The 27,997-nt window shown below is 42.6% G+C and overlaps 1 protein-coding gene across 2 annotated transcripts; it reads right to left on the bottom strand.

Annotated features, from left to right (window-relative positions):
- Positions 1-8: 8 nt before the first annotated feature.
- On the bottom strand, positions 9-27,856 carry tsc2 (TSC complex subunit 2). Of its 2 annotated transcripts, XM_078277740.1 has the most exons (41): positions 27,676-27,856; positions 26,091-26,269; positions 25,884-25,970; positions 25,679-25,789; positions 25,448-25,595; positions 25,119-25,236; positions 24,963-25,011; positions 23,797-23,922; positions 23,561-23,634; positions 23,086-23,212; positions 22,255-22,398; positions 22,009-22,146; positions 21,800-21,903; positions 21,595-21,676; positions 21,218-21,373; positions 20,922-21,041; positions 20,306-20,428; positions 20,092-20,198; positions 19,828-19,993; positions 19,477-19,599; positions 19,237-19,371; positions 18,853-19,042; positions 18,614-18,707; positions 18,426-18,528; positions 17,632-17,726; positions 14,902-15,042; positions 12,174-12,335; positions 11,894-12,052; positions 8,872-8,978; positions 7,949-8,191; positions 6,845-7,093; positions 3,599-3,744; positions 2,492-3,099; positions 1,945-2,023; positions 1,772-1,858; positions 1,505-1,691; positions 1,233-1,372; positions 1,068-1,146; positions 886-977; positions 707-805; positions 9-617 (listed from the first exon to the last, which is right to left on the bottom strand). In XM_078277740.1, exons 2-41 carry the CDS (start codon positions 26,223-26,225, stop codon positions 450-452), a joined length of 5,601 nt encoding a protein of 1,866 aa, XP_078133866.1. In that variant the 5' UTR covers positions 26,226-26,269; positions 27,676-27,856; the 3' UTR covers positions 9-449. The 2 variants fall into 2 exon arrangements, with proteins under 2 accessions (XP_078133866.1, XP_078133873.1); XM_078277747.1 differs by lacking the exon at positions 14,902-15,042.
- Positions 27,857-27,997: the final 141 nt, after the last annotated feature.

Below are 27,997 nucleotides of genomic sequence, written 5' to 3'. Positions count from 1 at the left end.
TTCCAACCTTTTTCATGTTCACTTTTTTATTCCACACATATTTACTCACAAACACACCCTGCTCTCAAATGTAGTGTTCTGTACAACTTTACTCATCTCATGTTGCACATCAGAAAAATCATGATTAGACCTAAAAAGTGCAAAGCGTTAGCATTTCGAAAAATATGCAGAAATTCCTGTCTTAACATATCAATATTTCATCACAAAATAAGCCTTTATTTTACCATGAAGCTCATACGTTTTACAATACAAAGTCCCAGTTGGTTTAAATCAAAATCACCGTCGTCCCAAATTCTTCCACACAGAAATAAAGTGTGTGTGTGTGTGTGTGTGTGTGTGTGTGTGTGTGTGTGAGTGTGAGAGAGAGAGAGAGAGAGAGAGAGAGAGAGAGAGAGAGAGAGAGAGTGTGTGAGTGTGTGTATGTATCTTTGCCAGGACAAGAAATGTAATCAAACAAAATCAGTGAAATCATCCACTGTTGATACAAGTCTTTTCCTCTGCCCAGAGGCTTCCTGGTTTTGTGCTGAAGTGCTCTGCTGAAACGACTTGTTCTGCTGAGTGTGTCCTTGGGTCAGAGAGATGCCGGGAGTCGCGCGAGACTGAATGTCTTCCTGGGCCTGAGCCAGAGCAGAGAGACAAGATGGATGATATAAGTAAAAGTAGTGACAGTGATGAAGGAGAAGCACTTCTTTGTGCGTTTTCTTACCCTGGTCCTGATCCTCTTAATGTGTCGTAATCTTGCTAACCACTTGGAGGCATAAGCATCAGAGGGGTTCGCTCTGTACTGATGCACCAAAGAGGCCATCTGTGGATAGACAAAGAAGAGTGATTGTGTGTGTGTGTGTGTGTGTAGGTGTGAGAGGAAGAGATAAGGGGAAGACTTACATTTGCATGCAGAGCCATTTGTCTGACTAAGAGTGGAAGGTTGCGGTCTGAAACGATTTTTGCCACTGTTGTGTCAACTAATCCCTCCAGGTCTGAAAGAGAGAGCAGGCGAAGGAATAAAAGACAAACTAAACACAGAGTGACAGAGAAAAAGATTGGAGAAAACGCAGTGATCGGCTCACCTTTGCGGCACTGGAGGGTGACCAGGTTACATTCGTAATCCAGTGGCTTTATAATGACTTCTACAAAGTTAAACTGACCCTAACATGAGGGGGGGGACGAGAGATAGGTTAAGTACATTATATATACTGCAAATGTCAGACATGTATGTGTGTATGTCCGTATACCTTAATGGTGCCCAGATTGTACTCCTCTCCAGAGTCATTGTACACCACCATGACAAAATCATTGCCAATGTGACGCTTTTTGTTGCAGCAGCCCTTGTCACTCTCCTTGTTTGGCATTAGTGTGGCTATGTGGAAGATAGCTGAAGGGACAAGATTTCATTAATGACAAGCAGACTGGGTGTGGAAAACAAATAATTATTAAATGACAATCAATGTGACTCTTTTCCCTGTCTCACACACACACACACACACACACACACACACACACACACCCTGCATGATGTCGTCATGCCAGCAGTAGGTGAACTCTCCGTCGTCTCCATACTGGTCGAGCCCTCCGAGGAAGATCTGGTCGGGGTCACAGTCTTTCAGATGGATCAATTTGCCCAGGCCTGTAAGGAAGGCAGCGTAGCGGTTCGAACCGTACTCGTTTGACAGGATGGCGACCTCATTGTTGACCTGAAGAGAGTGGAGATATGGGAATTATCTGACAGTAACATTCAATTAAGACAAGTCAATCAATGTTCTCGTATTCTCACCTGACCAGCACCTACAAACACCACTCCGATCTTATGGGTGTCATAAGGAGGCATTTGGTCCAGAACCTTCACAGCACGGTCAATCACCTATCACAGAGAATAAACATGTAATCACTGGGACACTGTAAAATGCACTAGAGCAAATATCAGGACAGCTAGAGAGGTCAACTTACCTGAGTTTTGGGCAGGAGCAGCGGCTTATTAGCTTCGTTGCCAAAGAAAGGAGAGTGGTACAGCTGGAGGAAGACAAAGCTAACGGAGACAAAAAGAAATAGAGAAAAATAGGTGTTGGGCACAAACACAAGCATTAAAAAATAAGGCTTATAACCCACATGTTGGCATTCAAAACACATAATAGACGTGTGACTCATAGGCATTGTATTCATAAATATCTACATGGTATACAAATAAAGAAATGTAATTAAATATGATGAACTAATATAGAGCTGTATAGACTATATTCCATCCAGGTTTTAGGAAGCAGTTTATAACCTCATTTCATTTTCAAGTGCTGTTGTAGATTCAAACCTGCAATTTCTCAAACAATCCTTCAATTCAACAAATGGGTTGTAGAACATGATTACAATTTTCTTCACTTGCAGGATGCCACTTTAGATCAGAGCAGAGATTAGGTTATTGACCGGTTCATCAATTGCATCATTTATTTGGCAGAAATAGGCGACAGAGGCTGCAGTAGTTTTTGTGCCAGTATTGGAGTACCTGGGGCTCAGTCCAGAGATCTTCTCTGTGGTGCTGGGTCCGGGTCGACTGTGGTACGAGTCCCTCTCCGTCCTCCTCTCCCTCCTGGAGGAGGGGGCTGACACAGAGATGGTGTGACCCCGTGGTCGGTGGCCTCCGCTGGGGGAGATGGGTCCGGGCTGTACCGGTGCTGCTGGAAACTCCAACCTCATCCTTGCTCCTCCACTTTGAGATGACACTACAGCTGGGCCTTCACCCCCTTGACTCTGATCTCCCAGTCCATTAACATCCTCTTCTGGGCTTCCCTCCACCTTCTCTTTCTCAAAATGAGGCTGCTGGGGCTGAGGCTTGCCGTCTGAAGGTGCTCTGGGCCACGACGTGTCTCCTGGCGCAGTCTCGGACTCCATAGCAGCCTTGGAGACGGCTTCTGGTAAGGTTTGGAGCTCAGGAGAGGAGCTGGACTTGTTAAGTCCATGACCCTGGGTCTGAGTGTGGGTCTGGAAGGGAAGTTCGGGCCCCTGGCTGCCTGGGGTGGAGGGTCCCATAGTGGGCTGATCGATGGGAATCGCGCCCTCACTCACTTCCTCCAGCGTCGACTTTTCATCATCTTGACTGGAGGTTGAGGAGGACTGTAGGAGAAAGTTGTTGATAGAGTTGATTTTAAAACAGCAGAGGGAAGACTTGAAAAAAGGATCATACCTGTGAGTTTAGTGTGTTTTAGCAGATAAGCTAATTGTTAAAACAAACAACAAACACATAATGGTTCTTTAAGTGCAGAAAAAAAAGCTGGCTGTGCTCCATTTGGCTGTGCTGGTATGCCGCTTATTACACAGGAGCAAGAGCGGGGAATCCCGCTTAAAAAGAGTGTAGGCGAGTTGAATCTCTTGTCAGCTGATAATAAAACAACAACAACAACAGGTGGTGGAGATGCTGTGGAAACTTAATTGAATCTTTTCACAGCTTGTAAGTGTTAGAGACAGTACAGCCAAAAAAAGCCATGTGAATTCATGTTTATTAGCCTGTATTGTTTACCATGCTGTAGTTCACACGGAAATCTTGATTACTCGCTGTAGGTCCAGGTCACCGTTTTCTGTGCAGAATAAAAAATAGAGTGCACAAACTACTTACCCTGCTGAGCGTTCCAGGCTGCGGGGTCTTGTTCTCAGACATGAAGATGGGATCAGAGGGCATTGGCTCAAACTCTTCATTCTCTAGCCAATCAGATGGGGTGAATGCTGTGAGCCCTGAACCCTCCTCCAGCACCACCACAGAGTCTACAGCAGGACACAGCAACAACCATGTGGGTAATAGGTGGGTGGATACACACACACACACACACACACACACACACACACACACACACACACAGCGTTGTCCACCATTAGTTACACAATCAGAGACATAAACGCAGGTATAGGACTCCAACAACAACCATCACAGCTCTCAGTAGTAATTTTGACACTGCACACACACATTCTCTCTAAATTTTAAATGCAGTCAAGTACATCATGAGTAAAATGAATCAATGGTAAAATGAAACAGAATGTATCAATATTGATCAAACAAACTCAAAGGCAGTCAGGCAAACACACGTGTGCACATGAACAGACATTAAGATCATGACCTGCAGTAAATCCAACCTACAAACAGTGAGATCAGAGAGAAAGACAGATCAATGCAGCAGGCAGCATCTATCCATCACTGGTTCATCTACTTGATTTTTCCATCAAGACGCATGCATCCGTTTGGTTGTTTTGTTGGTTATTTCGGCCCGAACACACTGCAGCTACTTCAACAGCAGCCCAGACCAAGTCCTGTTTCTCCCAACTAACACTCTCCCTACACGTAAAGCAAAAGGCAACACAATCAGGTCTCTTTGACACTTGAGTGTTGGCCCCTTAAAACTGCAGCTCTGAAAAGGTCTTCCTCGCCCGGTCTATACCGGTGAGGCAAGGCAGAGCATATTAGTTGGATGAGGTCTGGGCTTTCCTGTTGACAACATCAGAAGGTCTATGGTTAAAAGGTCAACCTGGGAGTATATTTCAGTGACAGAGAGTTAGAGAAAATGATTAAGAAGGAAAAGCAAATCCTCTTTAGGTGTCATTGGACTGATTGATGTGCAGGCACGTTTTCAGCGAGGACCCTCCCTCCCCGTGTTAATAGAAGAAAGATAGGTAGAGCAGAAATGCTGAATTCCTTCACTTGCACATTTTTTTTGTATAAAGCTGCAGGTCCTTTGCACTAGTTAAAAAATGGATAAAGAAACTCCTACACATCATATCTTATTTATATATAAAGAGATAGATTTATAGGTATTTGCTTTTTCGCTGATGAGAAGAGCGGTACCACTCTCAAGTCTGTCCATTAAATATGAAACTGGAGCCAGGAGACGGTTAGCTTAGCGTAGCATAGCATAGCATAGCATCCTGGCCAAGAAAAAGTCTGGTACTTAAAATTCTAAAACTGCCACATGTTGTTTTTACACTTAAGTTTTTTTATGGATTAAACAAACACATCCATAACGTGTTTAATGAGTTTGAGAGATGCCCTGTTTTATTATATTTGGACAAATCCAAGCTAGTTATTTCCCCCTTTTTCAAGCCAAGTCTTTATGCTAAGCTAAGGTAACCAGCTGCTGGCTCCAGCTTTATATTTAACGGACAGATATGAGAGGGATTTTTATCCTCTCATGTAACTGTTGTCAAAAAAGCAAATAAGCATATTTCCCAAAATGTCATATTAATTTGAAACATGTTATTGGGAAATCAACATCGCTGTCTTTGGATCGGCTAAGAGATAATGACATGTGATGATCAAATGTCACCTCCAGTTTGTGCTGCAGACCACTGTATTGCGCAAGTGAGAGGAAACACACTACACCAGGACTTTTCTGGGAGGGGAGGTGAGGGGGCACACATGTGGTGGACTGTACCTGCCCAGGAAATGCTCCTGTGCAACCTGCCGTGGGCTGGAGGGCCTGGGGGGACAGAGCCCAGACCCAGAGACCAGAGAGAGCCGCTTACTGCAGCAAGATGCCAGAGGACACACACCGTAGCCAAACACAAACCAGCATGGGGGTGAGGATGAAAACACATAAAAACAAACAAATCAGAACAAGAGAAAAAAAAAATCTCAAAAGCTGTGAGAAAAGAAGAAATATTGAAAGATAGAGGGTAGGGAGAAGAGTGAAAGAAATAGTGAAGAAAAAAGATGAGTTGATGGGGTAAATAAAGGGGAGAATGTGAAGATGAAAAACTGAAGGCAGACTAGCCCCAGAGGAAGAGAGAACACAAACTAGGGTTGCACGATACTGACAAAATGTGATATTGATTATGAATATTGCGATCAATATTCATTTCGATATTTTTAAACATATGTAAAATTACAAATGTTAACGGGAAAACGCATCCAAATAGATTCATAACAAATTAAACAAGTTTTCTTACAACACAAGGTTTATTTCAACTGACGGTCATATTGGACTGGTACAACATGAATAAATAAATAAGGACCATGTCTACAGAACAGGACATGTTTTACTGGTTCTACAGTATAAAATATATAAATAAAGAGAACAGGACACAACTTTTCTTTCGCTTCTCTGATTCGTTCCGTTTTGTTGTCTCTATCAATTTCTTCACTCACACTGTCACTCTGTTGAAATATGCACACACGTGGTACGCTCCATAGGGTTTGTCACGTAGTGGACCCGTGCGCTGACGTGTACTAACATGTGCAAGTGGCACGATAACTGGCCAATGAAACATGATCATTATAGCGTTTCAAGTGGGCTCACGCAGCCAACAGACGGGACGCAGCGCTCCACGAAATAAACTAAATATTGCATACTTATTGCGACACTTTCGATATATTGCGAGAACGACATTGAGTCGATATATCTTGCACCCCTAACACAAACAAAAGCACAGGACACTGGGCATCAGTGAACAGGAGGCTACTGCAAAGAAAATACATTCGACTGATAAACAGAAATCATGTCAAAAGCAGTTTACTTTGAAGATCAATGACCTAAGAAATTCCAAGCAGGCCTATTGATTCAGGTTCAAATAAAGTATTTACAGGCAATTTGGCACATAGTTCAGTCCCTTAAATGGGACCAAAGACAGGCAGTCATGCGGGCAGGAGGGGTGCGTTCATGCATAACATTACATTTATAAGTAATATGATTTTCTGTTCTGCAGCTAAATATTCTGGCTCTACTGTTGCGTTTTTTGGACTGGTAACAAAATCCTAAAACTTAGGGACAAATGACCTGCACTGATCAATTACAACCACCAACACACACCAGCAAGGTGAAAAGATAACACAAACTTTCTGATCTTTTAATGTTTCTCTCCTCAGACTGTTACTCACCAGTGTTGGAACGCTGCATCAGGTTTGCCTTGCCTCCGACGCTGCTGTGTGTTTGGGTTAGCGGCTCGGAGACGGGGGCTGGTGCTGGAGTAGCAGTGCTGGCAGGAGCGCTGGCTGTCTGGGTAGGAGGCTCCTTCACACCCTCCATGGCCATGAGGACAGTGGAGAGCTCCTGCAGCGGCATGTTGCCGAGCTCCGAGGAGAAGGGACTGGGTGGGTTCTCCAGACACATCAGCCAGCTCGTGTTACCTGTGACGACAGACAGAGAGAAAGTTTAACAAAGCATGTCAGAGATTTTGGGATCATTTTCCTCCCGGCAACCACTCACTTAACCATCAAAACAGTATGACAATCAACTTGCAAAGGGATAAAATGTGCACAAGATAGACGGTACACCACAGTGAACATTAAGTTGCCTTGTTATTTTTGTCATATTTTTTGTTTTGTTTTTGTTGTCATTATCTCCATTGCCAGTGTCTTCAAGCAAGCTCAGATATCCACCATTTGTAGCCCTTTTGACACTGCATTTAGCCCCAGGCTAAGGGAGCTGTTAGCCCTAGGCTGATTTGAGGGCTAAATGTTTCCAGTGTGAAATGGTGTTAATGGAATGTACGTTGCTGCTTGCTTTTAACAGCAAGACGTAGCAACATCATTCTAGAATGTAAACATTAGTTACATATCCAACTAACACTTAACACAGGGCTAGTAGTGCAGTAAGTGCAGTGCGAATGGTATAGCCCTGGGCTTAGGTTAACCCTGGGCTAAGAGAATGCAGTGTGAAAAGGGCTTGTGACTTCTCTGCTGGAAAAACACAGCATTTTTTTTTGTACAAAAAAAAAGATATTTTGTTTTGATACATTTTTTATTTAATTTAATAACTAAAAAAATGTTTTCAAGGTTTCAAGTTGTTGCACGTTTATTTTCACATTGTCCAGCAACAAAACCCAAAGATGCACTGAAAGGTACAAAAAACAATATAAAAGCACATAGTGTGCTTCAGAAAATAGTTTCTCGTATTGTAACTTATAGTCAATTTGTAGTTAACTGACTAAAATCTTCTTGGTGTTCATTTGCTGTTGTTATTGTTACGTGCAGTTGGCATACCAGACGGTCTCCGTATGAAGATCTCTGCCCAGCCCTGTGTGAGCATGGGGACAAACTCAGCCAGGCTGGGGTTGTCTTTGAGTGGCTGGGGAGCATGTGGTGTGGCTGAGGTGGAAGAGGGAGGACCCAGACCATCCAGGGTAGAAGCAGAGGGGGGAGAGAGCGGAGCAGCCAACTCCCCCTCAGAGGGGGACACCAGAGGACTGAGACTTTGAGCGGGACTGGCACGTAGCGCGTGGCCACCTGGAATAAGAGAGGAAGGTCATCGTCATCATCCAGCTCTTCTCACATAGAGTGTATAAAACATACCTCACATTATACCCAGTTTGAAACAGAAACCTCAACTTTTAAGATATTTAGATTCTTTTTTTTTTTTTTTTTTTTTAAAATCACACAGGTTGGCTTTAATTAAAGAGACACGGCAAGGACAAGCGATGTACTGTTCACGCTAAGGTAGACTGACAACGCCAAAAAGAATGACATACTTAAAATACACACAGGCAGCAAGATCTAGTTATGATTCCTTATGTGATTCCAGATCCACAGACACAAAATCCAAAGCACACAAAGTACAGACAGACATTAATGCTTGGCAGATCACAGCCAAAAAGTCTAATTTTGCATCCCATTTTCCTTTGAATAAACTCTGACTCGATATGGAATAATGATAAATAATGCCACTAATCTTCAGTTACATGATGTGTACCAGCAGTAGACAGGAGTAGAGTGGGTTGCAGTAAAAAAGCATGAGCTAACAGACAGTACACAGGCACAGTCTCAGGTATTTTAGTATTGTACCACAAACATTAGAAAGTTCTCTTTAAAAACAAAACCATTAATAATGAGAGAGAAGGCTGTGTATCATGGGATGCTCTAAGTTCTGAGGCCAAGTGTTACAAGCCATGCAGCTGAATATTCATTACCTGACATGGAGCGGTACCGTATGCGTCTGTTGTGCTGCTGGCTCGACTGTGACTCCAGTTTGGCTGGAGCCTCTTTGGTGATTCGGGTGTGTAGTGATGGATCTGACCTGCAGGACCAGATAAGAGACAGGATTGCAAAGCAGCCAACAAGAAATCTACTGTGAGGTTGTACTTAGGCACAGTGTTGCTTCGAGCTAGATACTAATGTAAGCATGCTAACATTCTCACAACAGGGTTCTCAAGTTTTATCAAAAGTTTGGAGTGAGATTACATGCGTTAGAGTCACCTGTACTCTTATACATAATCCAGTAATAATAAACCAAACCAGTAGTACATAAAACAATAATGCAAACTTCTTTAGGCCTCAGCCATCAAATTTTCATTAGGGAATCTCAGGAAGGGACTTAAGTTTTTAGAAATATGTTATTAATGGGTTCCAGATACCATAAAAAAAGGTCATTGGACCCTCTAAGTGCATACTTTATATTTTCCAATTTCAGATACATCATAAGATCAGTCAGCCATACAGATACTTTCGGTGGGTGTGGGGATTTCCAATGTAAAATAATTTGCCGCCTGGCAATCAAAGTTGAAATGGCTAATATATCTTTATACCTAGCAAGCGCTATATGGTTGCTCCGCACTGTTCCAAAAATTGAGGTATACACATTGGGCTCACATTCTGTTTCTATAACTTCAGATAACGTTTTGTAGACCCCAAGCGTGGGCATGACCAGAATATGTGGGTCAAGGTTGCTGGAGCGCTATGACACCTGCTACAATTTTCATCCACGCCTGAAAATGTTTTTGCCAATTTAACTTTAGAAAAATGCGTCCTATGTAAAACTTTGAACTGGATTAAGCTTAGACAAGCACAGGATGTAGTCCCATTGTACCCTACGCACAGCTTTCTCCTATATACCATCTGGTATTGTCTCTCCCAGTTCATCATCCCACTTTGCTCTAATCTTATCCTGAATATTGTCACCATGGGAAGTGATGATGTCATAATATCTGGAAATAAGCCCCTTTAAATTAGAAGACACTTCCAAGATATCCTCCAAAACAGAAGGATCTGGTTCATTTGGAACATCTGTCCTATTACTACGAATAAAGTGGCGAATCTGTAGATATCTAAAATGATTTGAGCAGGAGAGATCACATTTTTCACATATGTCATTGAAACTTGCAAATACACCATCCTTATAAAAATCTTTAAATCTGACAAAGCCTTGCCTCTTCCATTCCAGGATAGTTGCATCTATTCTAGCTGGAATAAATGTATGATTATAGCAAATTGGGGCTTGAATGGAAAAATTAGGGAGACCCAAATGTTTTCTAAATTATTGCCAAATACATAAGGTATTAATGACCGTTGGATTTGAAGTATGTGTTGAAATAGCCAGAGGGATTTTAGAAGTTACTAAAGCTGGGAGTGATGTTGAAAGAAAGAATTATTTTCAGATTCACACCAGAACATATCTGATGACTGACACCAATAAAGTATTTTCTGGCAGTTAGCCGCCCAATTTGGCAAACCCAAGCCTCCGTTGGAACGATGTCTCTGAAGGAATCTCTTTTGAAGTCTAGGAGCTTTACCAGCCCAAATAAATGATGTTATATACCTATCAATAGATTGAAAAAATGATATAGGCAGATAAATTGGAAGGCACTGAAAAAGATAAAGAAATCTAGGGAGAACATGTATTTTAATACAGTTAATCCTATTAACCAATGACAAATTAATGGCATTCCATCTCTGAAAATCTTTAATCTACCTACTAATGGAGTAAAGTTTTTATGGTATAGCTCAGGAAAGGTTTGAGTCAAATTAATGCCTAAATACTTAAACCCATCTCTGGACATACAAAAGGGTAACTCTGAGTCCTGAAGAGACCGGGCCAAGGCATTTATAGGAAAGCACTCACTTTTAGTTAGGTTCAATTTATAACCAGAGAAAATACTAAATGTTTGCAATATATTCAAAATCTGATCTGATAGGTACAACAATATATCATCTGCATACAAAGTTAACTTATAGGTGGTACCTTGCTGACTTAAGTGCCTGTTCTTTGGCCTGATGCCCTTTGCTTTTAACATGCCTGTTGACATCAGTCAAACCTTGATGGGCACATGAATTCTCGTGTCTGCAAACAGAGCACCAGTAATAGGAGCTGGTAGTGCCTTTGGTGATAAATGGCCATTTGGTTGACCACTCTTTTGAGTACAACTGTAAGTGGCTGCTCCACTTAAAGCTTTCCTCTTCCCTGTCCTGTCCATTGACTCTTGACCCACTGTCTCCTATATACTCTCTTCCACTGTCTCCTGTGTGCTCTCTTCCACTGTCTCCAGTGTGCTCTCTTCCACTGTCTCCAGTGTGCTCTCTTCCACTGTCTCCAGTGTGCTCTCTTCCACTGTCTCCAGTGTGCTCGATGGTGTTTTTTGCCTCCAACGGCACCTTCCAGGCAGCTAACCCTAACCTTAACCCTAAACATAACCATTTCCGCGCTGCCTGGGAGGAGACGTTGGGGGCAAAAAACACCAAAGACCCTCCTGTGTGCTCTCTTCTACTGTCTCCTGTATGCTCTCTTCCACTGTCTCATGTATGCTCTCTTCCACTGTCTCCTGTGTGCTCTCTTCCACTGTCCCTGTACCCTCCAACGTTTCCCTAAGTTTTAGATAAGCATTATACCTTTGCTAATTAGTACTAAACAAAAAAGTACAGCTGAGGCTATTATGTTTACTGGCTATTATTATGAATGTCATTAGTATTTGCAAGTGTTGGGACAAATTAAGATGTTGACCTGATGATGGTGCTAAATAATAAATCAGGGAATCACCAAAGTCATTAAAATGTATTCTTAGGGGAACATGAATGTCTATACCAGATTTCATCGCAATCCATCCAATAGTTGTTGAGACATTTCAGTCTGGACCGACCAAGCAACAGACAGACAGACTGACCTTGGCATGCCTCAAAGATTTTTTTTTTTTTATCTGCGTGGGTGTGAGCATGCTTCACCTCGTCATTTCCCCTCCTCCTCCCAGCCGTTCAGCCATGTCCAGGCCCAGCAGCGCTTGTGTTCTGACCCCTCCGCTGGTTGTTATGGTCACCAGCTTGTTTCCCACCAGCCAAGTCATACTGCGACCCCCCGCCAAAAGGAACTCTGCGATGGGAGACCTAGGACAAAAGAGGTACATTTCATGACTGCTACAGCCTCTCACAACTGCGGTACCACCGTTGTGGAGGGCCAACCACCATAGAAACACACTGATAAGACAAAAAACAAGTTCTTGCCCACCTCTTGGGCAGGGCGGAGAAGTTGGAAAAGACATATCGTGCCATCATGTCCAGACAGGTCTCTGTGAGCTCCAGGTGGACAGTCTTCAGCCCCTCGTCTGCCTGAGTCACCGCGCTTTCATCGGCAGAGCCCAGACTGCAGGTGGTGGTTGAGGTGTGCATCCTACAGAAGGAAACGGAGAAAAAGTTAAAACAGCGAGAAGGGCAGAGGAGGAAGAGGGAGGCACGCAGGCTCCAGATATATTTTAACATGTAATCAGTGCACGCAGAGACATGCAAGCTTAGATATAGAGACACGGAGAGAACTGAAGAACGTCACAAAAACCACACAAACACACCACAACTTTCAAGTCTATATCACATGCAACACAAGCATTTATATGCACACATGTCTCCATGTGTGTATATAAGCAAATGCACTAACACAACTACATTTTCTCCAGCACCGAATCACAGACACACACTGGGACATGGTACAAGTGGCTTCATAAGCTGTGATACCACACTGGTTATTTCCCTAGATGCAGATAAGATCTGAATAGCACGCAGACGGGATCTATGGTGTAACATGTTTTGATGCTAAGTAAGCCACAAGACTGCAGAGAAACCAGCAGGTAGAAGTTGTGCGTGAGTAAATGTTTTTAACTGTCCGCTAATGTCTCCGCTGCTGCCAAATCTCTTTTTTAGTGTTCACTGTAGAATGAGTAGCACCTCTTTGTATCCACATCAACCATTACTGCGTGCTCTACAGGCAAATCAGGTTAAAAGCACCTTTACAGATGCTAACATCAGTGTCAATAAGGGCTTGAGAGATACTTAGTCAAAATGAAAGCCACGCTGGCTCGCTTCTCAAAAGTATACACACTCAAAATGAGCAATTTACAAACAAACAAACAAACAACACTGGGATGACTGAGCCCAACTGTGATGTCTCTGTTCCTCACTGTGAGGAGTATACAAGGCAGGCAGATTGTTTTAATGCCTCACAGACTCATAGAGAGAACCACAGTAAAGTTAAAGAAAGTAACAAATTGGGTAGAAGACAACAAAGAATATAGAAAAAGAACAATGCAAATCTGTCCTTGGTGGATCTATCATGGTAAACAGGTTTAGTTTTATTTGTGTCAGCCCTGTAACTATCTCCAGTTTACATAAGACAGTTATATATTATATACTATTATACTAATATAATTAAAATGTTTATATGTGCACACCATAAGAAGCTCACTCAGACCAAGTCCCAGCGTGTGAATGAACAACTTCTCCAGGCATTTTGTACTTACCATTCGTCGACTGACAATGATTCATTTTTCAATTTGTCTAGTGGACACGTACTCCAAACAACACGACCATGACCTGCTCACGACAAACAGAACTTGTGTTCACTGCTTTTTAATACTGTTTTTCACAATCCCATCTATTGTATTTTATTTCAATGCAAGTACACAATTCAGACTAAAGCTGAATGATATGGCATTTATAAGAATTCAAGGTTTTGCTTTTTTTCAATATGGATTTATGAGTGTCACGACACAAACTCAGCTAAACAAGAAGAATAAAACAAAATGTGTTTAGGGTAATTAAACCTTAAAGTCTAAAACCTTCAAACATGGTCATGTTGTCTGAAGTGAAACAAGTCTCAACCAGAAAACAGCCATTCAAAAGAGACAAAAAAGCTGATTTGCGGCCATTTAGCAGTTGAAGCAGGTTAAACAGATACACACTGCAGTTGTTTGGTATGATAAAGTTCTATGTTTTACTCTGAAATAAAAAAAAACATAGAACTTTTAAACATTAAAGCTCTGGGCTTTTGCTACCATCTGTTGGACAGGAGGGGTAGGACATATTCAATGTAGTGGCACTGCAGCCACTTCTGACAACTGCAATGTTAGATCATACATCTGTCACTTAAGCAAGTCAGCCAAGCACAGATAAGCATAAATGATGTGAAGATAAGTCAGGGGGAGAGTGTTTGGGTCTATATATGTGTGGTGATATGAATGATTTGAGTCTATAATCAAACATGTGAAAGTTCACATCAGCCCAGCTAGTTTTAAAATCCCACACTACGAGATTGCCATGGTCATAGCAGTACAGTATATGTTTGTCAGTGGAGCAAAATAAAACTATGTCAAGCAAGCAAACAAAGCTGTTGTGTTGCTGTTGTCCCTGTCACTGGCCGAGGAAGCAGTAGTGCCCCCCCCAACCAGGAGTAGGGAGGCAGAGTTGTAGGTTGTGGTTATTGTCAATCAGGATAAGATCCCATCACTTTGGATACACATGCATTGCACCAGTCCCTCCTGCCATTCATTTGTTGTTAGGCCAAACAAAATAGCAATAGACCCAGCAAAACAAAAAAGAAAGTCAAAGACAAATTAAAATTGAATGAAAATAAAAGTAAAACCTGTGTTAGAGCAAAATCAAAAAAAAAAAAAAAAACATCAAATGTTTTCCGATGTCTTCTGCAAACACTGCATGCAAAAGCAAACCATAAAAATAAAATCGTATGATCACAGCCCAAAACAAACCAAAAAGGTCGACACACAAACCTTCCTCCAGCATGCACCACCCGCTCCAGGTGTCCCTGGCAACAAACCACCCAACGCCCACCCAACGGACCAACATGACAATGACCCTACACCCCCATGAGCCATCCCATGGAGGAAGCAACAAGTGTTTAGGTTGTTGTTGTTTTTTTTGTTTGGTTACCCAGAAAGCTCTTCTCTAACCTGCGGACCGCGTGTTCGGAGACACTGATGCTGCGGGAACGGAAAGCATCCATGGCCGACAGGTCCCTCAGCTCTTTAACTGGAGAGCTGCTGCTATTGGCTACCGCCGCTGCCGCCTTCGCCACTTTTGCTGCCCGCAGACTGGGCGGTGATGAGTACCCATGGCGAACGGTGAGGGGAACGGGCCCGGGTTGGCGATATGGTGGCGGTGGGCAGTAAGGGGGTGGGTCATCGTGAGGGTGGCGGTGGTTTGGGAGTGTGGGGGAAGAGTGTGGTGCATTGAGGTGTATCAGGAGACAGCAGGAATTGTCACCCAAGCACCGGAGCAAAGGGCACACGTCACGCAGAGGGGTGTTGTCAGGGTAGGGAGGGAAGGGCCACAAAGGTCAGAGGGCAGAGTTCCCAAGAGAAGGCAGGGGCCAGGAGCAATGTAGGAAGGATCCAGGATGATACGACCACCCCCCAAAACCACAACCACAACGTAGCACCCAATCGCAGGAGGCAGGGAAGGGGGTCAAATGAAGAATTGAAGGAAAACAAAAACAAGGTGAAAATTAACAGCTGTGAACACTATGAATCAGATTACAGGAGAGCGTAGTAAGAAAAAGAGGATAAAAAATAAAAAAGGATAAACATCAACTTAAAAGGAAAAACAGACAAGCTACAGCAGAGGGTAAAACAGCTTCTGCTAGTCAGAAAACAAAATATACACAGAACGTATTCAGGAGAGCAACAAAATAAACATTATTTCACACAGCAGGTATATAGTGAAGCCAAGGACTAGTACAGGAGAAGTAAAGTAGGGATGGACTCAGCACAGGCCTGACATAATGGAAGTTAAAACAGAAGAACATCACATTCAACTGAAAATGAAATGCAGGGTTAAACAGAGGGTTGGAGCACAACAATTCTGGACTAAATACTTTGAGGAAGCCATTGAAGTACTAGACTCTAATTATTGTAATTATTGGTACTTCAATCGATTTAAAAGGTAATCAAGGCTTTTGGAAGAGAGGAGAAGAGAAGAGGCTATATTATTCATATGCTGCCCTCCAACCCAACAGTGGGCAATGAGCAGCACAAGGACAAATCACGGGATGGATGGTAACAATATGGAACACTGAAAGTGGGTTTATATGGAAGATCAGTAGTAACTGATGTTAGCAGAGGCACTATGTGTTACAATGAAAAGCTATTGCAATGTTGCAATGACAGCAAGGGTGTTAGGAGTTTCTTTTTCTTTTTTTAAATTAAACCATTAGGTGAGGGGACCCGACCAAGATTGAGAAGACGGGGAAAAATACGTATACAAAGAGGCTGCGCCCACTATTTCCTATGTAAGCATATGTCATTTTACAACGAGGAGGAGAGGGGATATAAATAAAAATGCTACAGTGAAACTCTGGGCAAAAAAAGCCAAAAAATAATAAGATATACTATGGGGAAGCAGTGTATATAGATTATTTAGATAGATTATCTATTGAGAGTATAGATTCTTTAGGGAACGGCCCATCCGGAGAGTGTAGTGTGGTCTCAAACTATATTGATTTCTTTTTATAGTTATTTTGGATCTTTGAAATGTGCACCGTGATGCACTGTGGAAATATTGGTTTAACAGGGAGACATCATCTTTTTTAAGCACTGCTTTCATGTGAAAAACACGTGCATCCACACTTGTGTCTTTTCGTCATAGGTCACACCCAAACAATAGGAAAATGGCTTCATCTCTTCTTCATCCTCTTTTTAGTTGGCGGCAAAACTGTGCATCACAACAAACATCTGTTACAGAGTGGTACAGACACAGCCCAGTTAGTTTACTGATTAAACTTCTGTTTAGTCCACTTCTTCTCTTTTTGATCTTCTAGACTATGTTGTAATGAGTTACTTTGGAAGTTTTTATCGCAGGTAGTTGGGTGGGCGATAAAGACACGAACAACCGACAAACATTCCCACCATGTACAGATGGGAATGGCGCCTTGTTGAGAAAAGCTTCCTTACACCTCTGTGTGAAAGAGAAAAGTGTGTATTTCTCTTTGTGCACATGTAAAGTCTGTATTTACTGTGGTCATAAACAACAGTCAAATGGTGAGATGTGACAGCAGGAGAAAGAAAACCAGGTAGTTCTTTCCCCATGCTATCACTCTGTATGTACTTTTATATGCCACAGGTGGTGGACACAATAACACAAACATACCGTATATACAATATAATACAATCCCTTAAAACAGCACACCCACGCAAACACTATAGCTTTAATTACCGCCACAGGGAGAAAACCTGTGTGCCAACCTGTGTGTAAACCTGAGTGCCAACAAAAATTGGCTATCGAATATAGGGCTTTTGCCTTAAAATTGTATTATATAGGTGTTGTTCGTGTTATTTTGTCCACCCCCTGTATGTCATTTAATACTAGAAGTGAATTTAAAATTTTAAAAACTAAGCGTGGCAGAAAAAGAACACATTTCAAAATGTAAACGCACAAACAATAAATAAAATGAACTAATGGTCACACTGGCAACCTGAGAGGAGTCATTGCAACCATCACACCACAGTACCAGTCATGCTGAGTCCCCTGTTACCTTGGCAACCCCACCCTCTTACACAACAATGGCCACACGGGCTTTTTGGTGCTGCTGTTGGTTTGTACGTCAGCACTTGCAGCTGTGTGTGTGTGTGTGTGTGTGTGTGTGTGTGTGTGTGTGTGTGTGTGTGTGTGTACATATGCTTTACCTCTTGGGCCTTTCGTTGAGGCTGGTGCTTCGGGCACGAAATGAACTTTGCTCATGACCGTCATCGAAAGGCAGCAGGGCGTTGGAGCGCAAACCCTGAAGACATAGACAGAGGTGTGAATGTAAAGAAATAGAGATAACGTCAATACAGGGTCTGCCACAACTCCAAAAAACGGTCAAAAGATTAAAGGCTCATTCAATGTAAAATGTTATATGATTGCATAGACAGCATTCACTGTGATAGTGTATCTGCAGTTTGAACGGTCTGCAGTTTGAATTCTGTCTAAACTTTTCAGGGGACTTAACAGCAATAGTTTGACATTTTTTAAATGCACGTATTCACTTTCTTGCCAAGAATTTGATTAGAAGATTGATACCACTCTGTCTGTCAGTTAAATATGAAGCTACAGCTCAGACTCCTTTAATTCAATTTAAAGTATTATTTGATAATGACTGGATAACAATTTTTTCTCAGGAACTGAAATATGCCTGGAATCCCTCCTTTACAGGATTGGATGAGACAATTAAGAAAGGTTACTGCATATAAAAGAGAACCATTTCCTCAAGTGTTAAATTTTCTTTTATAAAAAAAGCCCAAGGATGAGTTGAGAGCACATTGATGTCCATGTGAGAGTAATTCTCTTGTACTTTCTCTCAGTACTGCATTGTTTCTCTTCTTTTTTTTCTCAGTATTCACATGCGTTTTTGTGTGTGTTTACATGTGTCTGATGTTCAAAATAGAAATTGCATGTCATAAATAAGTCAACAAAGGAAGGAAGTTGAACCAGCACACACCTTTGTGATGTACTGAACAAAGTCCTTGCGGAACGGGAGTCTGCAGCGTATGAACCACATGGCAATCACATGGTGGGCCAGGGACACGATGTACTGGTTAAACCTGATAGGAATGGAAGAAACAAATAGGTCAGAGTGTGACTGTGCGTTTGAGAGTATGCTTGTGTTGTGTGTATGTGAGCACTTACTTGGAAGGGTTAGTATAGGGTAGAGAGATGGCAAACACGCTGACATACTGCTCGGCTACAAAGTTGGCATATAGATGGGGCAGGCGCACCAGAGCTATGAAACAAAATAGAAGAAAGAACACATCGACCAAACACTTTCTTTACAGAAAACTTTGAAGGGACTAACTGACCTTGAACACTCAACAATGGTAAAGAAACGTTTTATTGAAAGAGTTTTCAGAAAAGCTTTCAGTGCTCACTGGAGAGGAACTCAAGCATAGGAGATGCCATGGCAACAGTTGCAGAGATGTGGGTGAGCTTGACGATAAGGGCAGGGAGCAGCTTGATCATGATGTCAGGCATCTCCACCGTGCACATTGTAAGAGCTACCACACACTGCTTGGCACAGCGGTAAATGAGGCCGGTCTCGAGGCACTGAACAAGTTCTCTCTGTACAGGGGAAAGGAAATTAACGAACGTCATTCCAGCATGGAAATAACTGCCTCCATGTATTTGTGTGGAGGGGCTGGTATACTGACAACAGCACCAAATGTGGATCTTCTGGCAGCCAGTAAACCCGACATGCAAGCTTAAGAACATCCTAAAAATGTTGACTATTACTTTCTACGGACAATCGGTTGTACCTGTCTCGACTGATCCAGGTAGTTATGGTAGGAGGTGATCGCTGTGAGGACAGGAACCACTGCCAGCTGAACATCAGTGCGAGAAAATCCCTCTGGGGTCTTCTTCAAGCGCTCTGAGATCAGCCGATCCGTCACCTATGAGCACACAGACAAAGATGTATTTTGACATTTGTACGCAAGCAAATTCACGTGTCCAGACTTGTAGGTATAGATTTGCATGCTTGTCTTTATTTGCACTACCATGCAGCAGAGTGTAGAACAGAGCTGGTCCAAGCTGCATGGGGACGTGAGCAGCAGCACTTTGTACTGCAGCGTCCACGGCAGCTTGTCGAGAACCAGCTTCAGCACCTTCCAATCGGTCTCCTACAAGAGAAAAATAAACCATGTCTGATATCTTTAAAAATAGCAGGAAAATCACTGCAACCATATGTTACAAGTGTATGTGTGTGCTATGCAAAGTAATTTGCTACAAATGGGAAATAAAGCCTGGAGCGTTAGCAATACTCAGTATTTTACAGCAGACACATTTTGACGCAGACGTACTCTATGTATGCCACTTATCTGTGAGATGGATACAATAATTGTGTGTACCATCTTGAGGCACTGCAGGAGAACACTGAAGGCGGGTGCGTAGGGCAGGTAGGCTGAGCGTATTGAGGCTGTTGAAGTGGAAGGAGCAGTGGGGGGAGCAGTGTTGCCAGCAGGAGGAGATGTTGAACCTGCAGGCTTCTTTTCACTGACGCGCTTCTCTGGATCTCTAAAACAACAAAGGACCCAATTAACAGTCCTGTCAATATTTAGTTGACTGGATTTTTATGAGCAAAACTGATGCAGATAAGATGTGTGCGTCCTCACCCTGTGTCACAGTAGCAGTAAGGGCTGAACCTCATGGCCCCGTCTTTGTTGGGAACTCCGAGACGGTGAAGAGAGTCCGCTCTCATCATCAGGAAGAAGTCAAATACCTGAAGGAGAGAACACAAGTGAAAGAAAAGGAGGTCAGCATACATGTATGTTACAAAAGAGTAAAAGATGCACAAATGTGCACAGAAAAAATTAATCCTGCCCCTACCTGTAGTCTAATACTGGAGGCGATAGCTGAACAGTACTTGCTCTTGTAGTGAAGCTGCAAGTGGCTGATAAGCAACTCATACACGCGACTAGCGTGACTGGCTGGTAGGCTGTAAAGCTTGCTCTGCGAGGAGAGAAAAAGATGGAGGTTAATCACCAGATTCATTACCTTCACAGAAAACATCAAAACTCATAGGGAAAAAAACTGCAACACAGGTAAAAATGTTATTAGTGCAATTTCTTTTAGCACTTGGTTGTCTTAGGTTAAAGATAAAACTTAAGAGAAGTTAATACTACCAGAATCAATAGTGAAGATATTTTTTTCTGCTATTTCTACAAACATTACTGATATGAAGAGACCTTAAACAGCATCAGATAGCTATCAGCCAGACTGCATTAATATCTGTAAACATGCTTATGTAAAATGACTGAAAATACATTGTTATTTCTGCTGCCGGCCAATTGAAGACGTTTGTAAATATCAAAACAAATTAAGTTTGTGAGAGATAAGAACATTATCGAGTATTCAAATTTCAGATCCTTTTAAACTGTATCTTTTTCTGAAATAACTTCACAATCAGAAAATGTTTGTTTTTTTATCCAGCCCTCATGTGTACCTGCAGGATTTCCAGCAGGCCCAGTATAGCAGTCCTGACGTCCTCCATAGGAGACTCTGCTGTGGGATCTCTCTCAGAAACCTCCAGGGAACCCGAACACACCAAAGAGCGACTGGACACCTACAGAAAAAAAACACAGGAATGACTTCAATGGAATGGACCGAACTAAATGACCTCATAAGGTTAAAGTGAGACAGTGTGTGTGTGTGTGTGTGTGTGTGTGTGTGTGTGTGCGCGCGTGCGTGCGTGCGTGCGTGCGTGCGTGCGTGCGTGCGTGCGTGAATATATGTGTGTACCCGCTCAATAATGTCCAGCAGGCTGGTGAAGTGGTGTGTGTTGCAGCCCTCAGCGAGGTCCACCAGTAGCTGGGTGGCCTGTTTTCGGACGGCCAGGTCCCGGTCTTCAGCTATCCCACTGAGCTGGGGGATCACCACCGTTTCAATCAACTCATCCTGGAACAAGTCAAAGAAGAAAATAAGCGAAAGTGTTTTATGTTGTTGAATTTTATTGGCCTATACATCGATTCGGTACACTGATGTGTGTCATTTCATTTGTGGTAAACTTTGATGTAAGTTCACCACACATTAAATACCACACATCAGTGTACAACAGCGGACTTGAAAGTTAGTATGAAAGCAAATGTGCCGGTGTGCCTGTATGTCTGCGTACAGACCTCGTAGAGCTGTCGGTTGGTACTGAGAACGAAGGACAGGATATGAAGCACCTTGATCCTTATCACGCTGCGAGTCTCGTTCCTTTCAGAGAGTCAGTAAGATAACAAAAAGGGACAGGGAAGATTATGGTACAGCAGAGATGGGATCAGACAGGGATCGAGATGGTGATTAACAAATAAAACGTCCTCCTTATGTGCGTCCTACCTGAAGAATTTCTCCATGAGGCGGTGAAGGCTCTGAATCCAGCCGTCCTTGGCTGGCTGGATAGACTGGGCTCTGTACGAAATGAGGGTGAGCACTGATGCATCCTGTCGCACAAACAAGATTAAGTTAGAATAGAAGAAGCAGTATGTTAAAAGGACCAAATGAGAACACAGGATGACACCACGGGATGGAAACTCAAAAGCACTTACCGGTCTCTTGTCAGCACATTTCTCCACCAGAATGAAGAACTTCTCTGTGGAGCCGTGGTATCCATTCTGCTCGTACAGCTCCTCTACTGTGGTCAACAGCTCATACACGATGGCCTTCAACTCCGCACTGCCTATTGTCTGTGAGACAGCCCACTTGGTCAAAAAAAGCACTGGTATTTGAATCTGTGTGTGTGTGTGTGTGTGTGTGTGTGTGTGTACATGTGCAGTATGTGTGTGTGTGTGTACCTGGATCTGCTGCAGCAGTCGCTCTATGATTCCCAGCAGGATGTCCCAGGTGACCACCTGCAGCTCTTTGCCGTACTTCTTGATCAGTCTGGTGATGGAGAGGACGATTTCATAGGACACCACCTCATTGGCACACGACATGGCCTGAGTGGCAGAGGTGAGACAGCAACAGTCATCACAATTGATTTATTACGTTTATAGTATCAGGTATATTCTTGGGGTTTTTTTCAGACTACCTTCTATTGAGTCATTTCTCATGTATCTTTACTCATTGTTGTTCAATCTCGGCTCAAACAAAAAACATCCGGCGAATCTCTCACATGTCCTTCCACTATCTCTGCTATCTATTTTGGAAGGACACCACTGCTGCATCTGGGGCTTGTACCGCCCAGGACGGTTGAGATTGTTTAAAGAAATACAAACAAGCCCTATCCTAGAATAGATAAGCGGTGTAGCCAGACCATACTCCAGCACTGACACAGGTCTGAGGAGACTCGTCTGGCAATGCCAGAGTAGGGACAGGGGAACAGCTAATAAAGCCACATTGGATACTGCTTGATAGGAAATATCTATAGTATGACTAACACTATAATAAAACAAAGGGTGAGCCAACCTATGCCACACACTTTTGTACCTGGCAAAGCAGCATGCATTTAAATATATGTTTTTCACAGCGCAAAGTGACCAGAAAAACAGCCTTTTTGCCAAGAATGCATTAGTTTTGTTTTCATGTAAGCAATAAGACAATTCTGGCCCAGATAACATTAACTTTTACTATCAACACACATTGGGAACAGTGTACAGTACATGTACTGTATGTGTATGCGTTACCTTGTAGAAAGATGGTAGAACTAGTGTAGGTGTGTTTTTGAGGGCGGGGAGTCTGTGTGCGCCCCACAGTGCCATCCCAACAAAGAATACAGCTCCTCTCAACAATGGTGCATCCTCCATGTACACTCTGGTGGATGTTGCAGGTAGTTAGAGAGACACATATAACAGGAGAACCCCCCCCCCCCCACACCACAAGCTCAGAAATATGCTTAAATTGCTTAAACCAGGGATAATAGACCTTTTTCCACGGCAGACATGTTGACATGTCATAGTAGGAAAAGCACAGGTGTATTCAAAACCATTAATGATGGCTGCATTCCACTTAGGAGAGGCCCTGGTATTGAGTGCATGCTGACTCACTGAAATAGCTTACTGGGACACTTGATGGAATTGAGCCATCGTTAAGGTTATCAATTTCAGCTGTGCTTTTCCTACTATGACAAGTCAAAATGTCTGCCATGAAAAAGGTCTATACCTCTCCTCCATTATGCGGCACATGGTATAAATTGCACTGTGGCCGAGGTGAGTCCCCAACACCTTCCTCATCAACTGCAGAAGCACAGAGCAGCACAACACGGGGGAACAACAAAGAGGAGAGAAGAACAGAGGAGGTGGTTATGAATAATGCATAAAGTGTGTGTGTGTGTGTGTGTGTGTGTGTGTGTGTGTGTGTGTGTGTGTGTGTGTGTGTTTGTGTGTGTGTTCGCTCACCTTCCAGCAAGATTCACAAAACTCCTTGACGTTGACAGTACGACAGAGTGTGATGATGAAGACAGTGAGAGAGTCTGAGGGCAGGCAGTTGTAACACACCACTGCATCCAGTACTTGTAGTGCCACCTGGACACATCACACACAACCGGATCAAAAGCGGATCAGCATCGAATATATGCAAAGGCCTGCAGTCCAACCTCAACTGAGACTAGTGTTGAACACAAACCAACAAACTTCATTACCTTTACACAGAAACAATACAACTCTGAGGTTTATAAATGCAACAGAGTAGGTTTTAATAGATTGGCATAGTTAATTATGTAGTTAATAAGTATTGATTATGTTTATGTAATCATTGTTTGTTTACAATAAAACCATATGGAAAGTACAGATCATTTAAAATAAGATTTGTTCCCTGCGTGCCGCAGTTTGCTATGGCAACATGGTGCTTTTAAATTACACATTGAGCAAACACAGTATTCATTGTGATAAGCAAGGCCCACTGCGTCCACACAATTTAAGTAGAATAAAATGTTTGATTTCAGGTTCTTCATAATTTATTCCAAGATCAAACTTTTTATTTTCCAACGATGGTGAAATGAATGGCTATTAACCCTTTTTCACATTTACCTAATTTACTGTATATAATGGTCTGGACCACGGATTTTGCACATTTGAGGAAAAATGAGAAAGTACTCACATTATTTGTTGGACCTGTGAGCCTCTAAACCATATAGATGACTTCATTGGCTCAATAATGTGTCTTACTATCAGTGACCAACAGAAACTTTTTTTCCTTTTTAAGATTATTTTTTTGGGGGCTTTTCCCTTTATTTTTGAAAGTGGATAGATATGAAAGGGGAAGAGAGATGGGGGATGACACGGAGCAAAGGGCAGCAGGTCGAATTTGAACCGTGCGCCGCTGCAGGACTCAGCCAACATGGGGCGAACGCTCTTACTGGGTGAGCTAGAGGGCACCCCAGAACAACAGAAACTTTTGAGCAGGGAAGTTCAGCGTGTACTGTTGAATGCTAACTAGCTGTTTGAACGAAGAATGTGTTGATTGTTCTTCTCGGTTGACAATTAAATGTTAAACTGCAGTTATAGTTGCTTCAGTTTAACAGAAATCTAAAAGTAACAATAAGAAAAAAAGAACAAATACCCACCTCAATATCTGTTGAAGATGTTGTTCTATTGCACAGGAAACAGATTTTCCTACAGAGAGCACAACAGAACAATCATGTAAAATGTATGTCAACCACATTTTTGGGATAAAAACAAACAAACAGAAGTGTGTATATCAGGCTGTATCTCTAACTTACTGGACCATGATGGAGACATTTTGGTCCAGGTAGCAGCTGTTGAACTTCACCAGGTTTACGAGCACGTGGAGAAAGTCGGAGGTGAGACCTATGTCCATCCACAGGAGGACAAAGCGTGCTGGGAGAGAGGAGAAAACGCAAGAACAGAAAAAAACATTACCCGTGAATATGGTGTGCAAAAGACCAGTCATGCCTTTACAAGTTACAACTACAAACATAACTACAAAGTTGTTTCATATTAGCTTGAACAAACCCAACAGTCTAGTATGCAACCTAATACAACCCATTTTTTTCACAGCGTTTACAAGCTTATTTTTTTTAAGTTTTACCTATGTCCTCTTCCAGGTAAGTGATGTCTTTCCCGTTCTCGGTTAAGGCTTTGAAGACTTCCAGCCTATCAGAGAGGTCCTCGTTACACGGTTGGTAGTCTCGGATCACCTTGAAAAAGTAGGCTCTCAGAGGGCCGAGCCGCTCACCCTTCACATAAACAGTGAACAGGACTTTATGAAATGCCAGAAACTATATTCACATTTCGTATTTGCTTGCGTTTGTCTATATACCTGTCCCTGTATAATGGCCCTCAGCAGTTGCAGGACAGCATGTCTGGCCTCAGGTGGCTGCTCTGGAGTCAGCATGTCCTCCACAGCTTTCCATACAGCCTCCACTGCATGCTAACATACACACACACACACACACACGTTTTGACAAACACAGAAGATTACATGTACCGCATCACCAAAAACAGCACACCCGTTGCAGACTCACCTCCTCAAATTTTTTCGTTTTGGCAAGATCACAGACGTGGTTCATCATTCGAACACGGTTACTCAGACCGCAGTCCGGTTGGAGCTCCTGAAAAACATCCAGGGGAAGAGGAAAGGCCATGACACCTTGCAAAACATGATGTGGAAAAAAGCATGGTGAGTTTGAGTGTGTATGAACGTGCACAGATGCTCGGTATCTTCTGCAGACCTTGATGATGTCAGTCGTAATGATAAACTCGGATGGTCTGGTTTCACTCTGTTTGCTCGGTGGCCGTGGGGGTCCCAGCCCAAAGATCCCCTTCACCTTGTCCTTAAGACTCTCCTTGCTGGGTTGTTTATTCATGGCCCAACCTGGAGAAGTGATAGACTAAACAGGCTGAAGGCTGCCTGGAGAAAGAGCAACACACATTTAGGAACATTTGCATCAGTTAGCTTAGATTATTATTACAATGCAAAACCTAATACCTTAAGGCCAACTAAAGCACCGGACATTCTTTAAATGTGGCTTGATGTGGCTTGCCTGCTAGCAATTAGATATATGGTCACAGTAACAACCAGAACCCATTGCAATTGTTAAATCAATTTGCACTGAGCCTTTAAAAAGACGCTACCACTGTACATCACAATAAAATAAAACTAGAGGCACAATGGTAAAATGTTGACAAACAACAATTAAATTCCTTGACATTTGGACAGTGTGGAGTTGTAATAAAGATGTTATTGAAGTGTATCTTATCTATGATGAAATAGGTTTTCTATTTGATGAATATTGGCATTTTGCCATTATTTACATTTTGTCTCCTAAGCCATTTTTATGGATTTAAAAAAAACATTGTTTAGCTGAGGTGACCAGACACGCAGATCTTGAGACATCGTTTCATGATCGATGTAATTAGCAGATGCCGGACTAAACAATGGACACAGTCATAAATATGTGGCATTTAATGTGTGAAATTGTCCCTCTGCTGTTCTTCAGTAAAGGTTAATGCTTCAATTTTTTAATATTGTTTGCAGAAATGGCCTTTACTTCGGATGAGGTGATCCACTCTAAAAACCAACGACTGTTTGTGTGTTTCCTTATGGTGTTTTCGGGTGGCAGCACAAAAACTATTTACCTCTCAATTTGTGTATTCTCATTAAAGGGTTGCATACTATAGGCTACTATGTGTGGTGGATATTGTCTTGCCTCTGACACCGGACCAGACAAAGTTGGTGGCAGCATGACACTATCTTTACATTTTCAAAAACAAACTTTTATTACACTATGCATGGATGAATACACAACAACTGGATGTAAAGGAGTATGTTTTTATGAAACCTGGGCGTGAACAGACCCTTTAAGTCTCCCACCCACTGCTGAAGTAAAGTTTGAAGTCCCAGTCTGTAAATGTATAAGTAAACCCGGGGGGCAGGTTTGGACAATCTGCTGTCATGTGGACTTGACAGAGTCAGGGGGAGGGGAAGTGAGCAGACAGACAACGACTGTTCTGTTTTAGTTCAACAACAACAACAACAACAACAACAACAACAACAACAACAACAACAACAACAACAACAACAACAACAACCACCACCACTACTACCACCACATCGGTGCAAGGTAGCCTCCGACCAGAGCAAATTATATCTGTGTACACTTGACAACATAAACATGGTATAATCAGGAGAAATGCACAATGGCGCTACAGAACCGTTAGCTACGCTTTACGTTACATTCCCTGTCATGAGCTAGCGTTCCTCTGTGGCATTCAAGGTCTGGTACCTTTAAAAACAACTCCTCCCTATCCTCTCACCTTACTGTAAATGAGTCGCTTTCGGTTTCATAGATTCACAGCTTCGTCCATATGCCGCCAACAGAGCCGTCTGCGTCTGTGCATTGATATAACTCAGTATTTGCTGCTGAAAGCTTGTTCTCGTCCAGGCTCACAGTCCTCCTCCACTCCTCAACCGGATGACACACTAATGCTGTAAAGGAGCACTTCCTACAAAAACACGTTTGTTACTTTCGCTGATGGGAAATGTAGTTCTGAGCAAGCTAAAGCCAAACTATGCTAAAAGCCCGTTAGTCTGGGTTTATATCATGACAAATGAAGAGCGAAACATCTACACAATAGT

Source organism: Sander vitreus, chromosome 2, assembly GCF_031162955.1.
Source record: "Sander vitreus isolate 19-12246 chromosome 2, sanVit1, whole genome shotgun sequence".
Lineage (NCBI taxonomy): Eukaryota > Metazoa > Chordata > Actinopteri > Perciformes > Percidae > Sander > Sander vitreus.
The sequence above is the reverse complement of the archived record's forward strand: the minus strand, read 5'-3'. Positions and strand labels throughout refer to the sequence as shown.

Coding starts and splice junctions, on each gene's coding strand:
- tsc2 (XM_078277740.1), bottom strand. CDS start 26,225: ATGAATAAACAACCCAGCAAGGAGAGTCTTAAGGACAAGGTGAAGGGG. Junction 25,790..25,883: donor AAACGAAAAAATTTGAGGAG/GTGAGTCTGCAA, acceptor TGTGTATGTTAG/CATGCAGTGGAGGCTGTATG. Junction 25,596..25,678: donor GGGCCATTATACAGGGACAG/GTATATAGACAA, acceptor GTTTATGTGAAG/GGTGAGCGGCTCGGCCCTCT.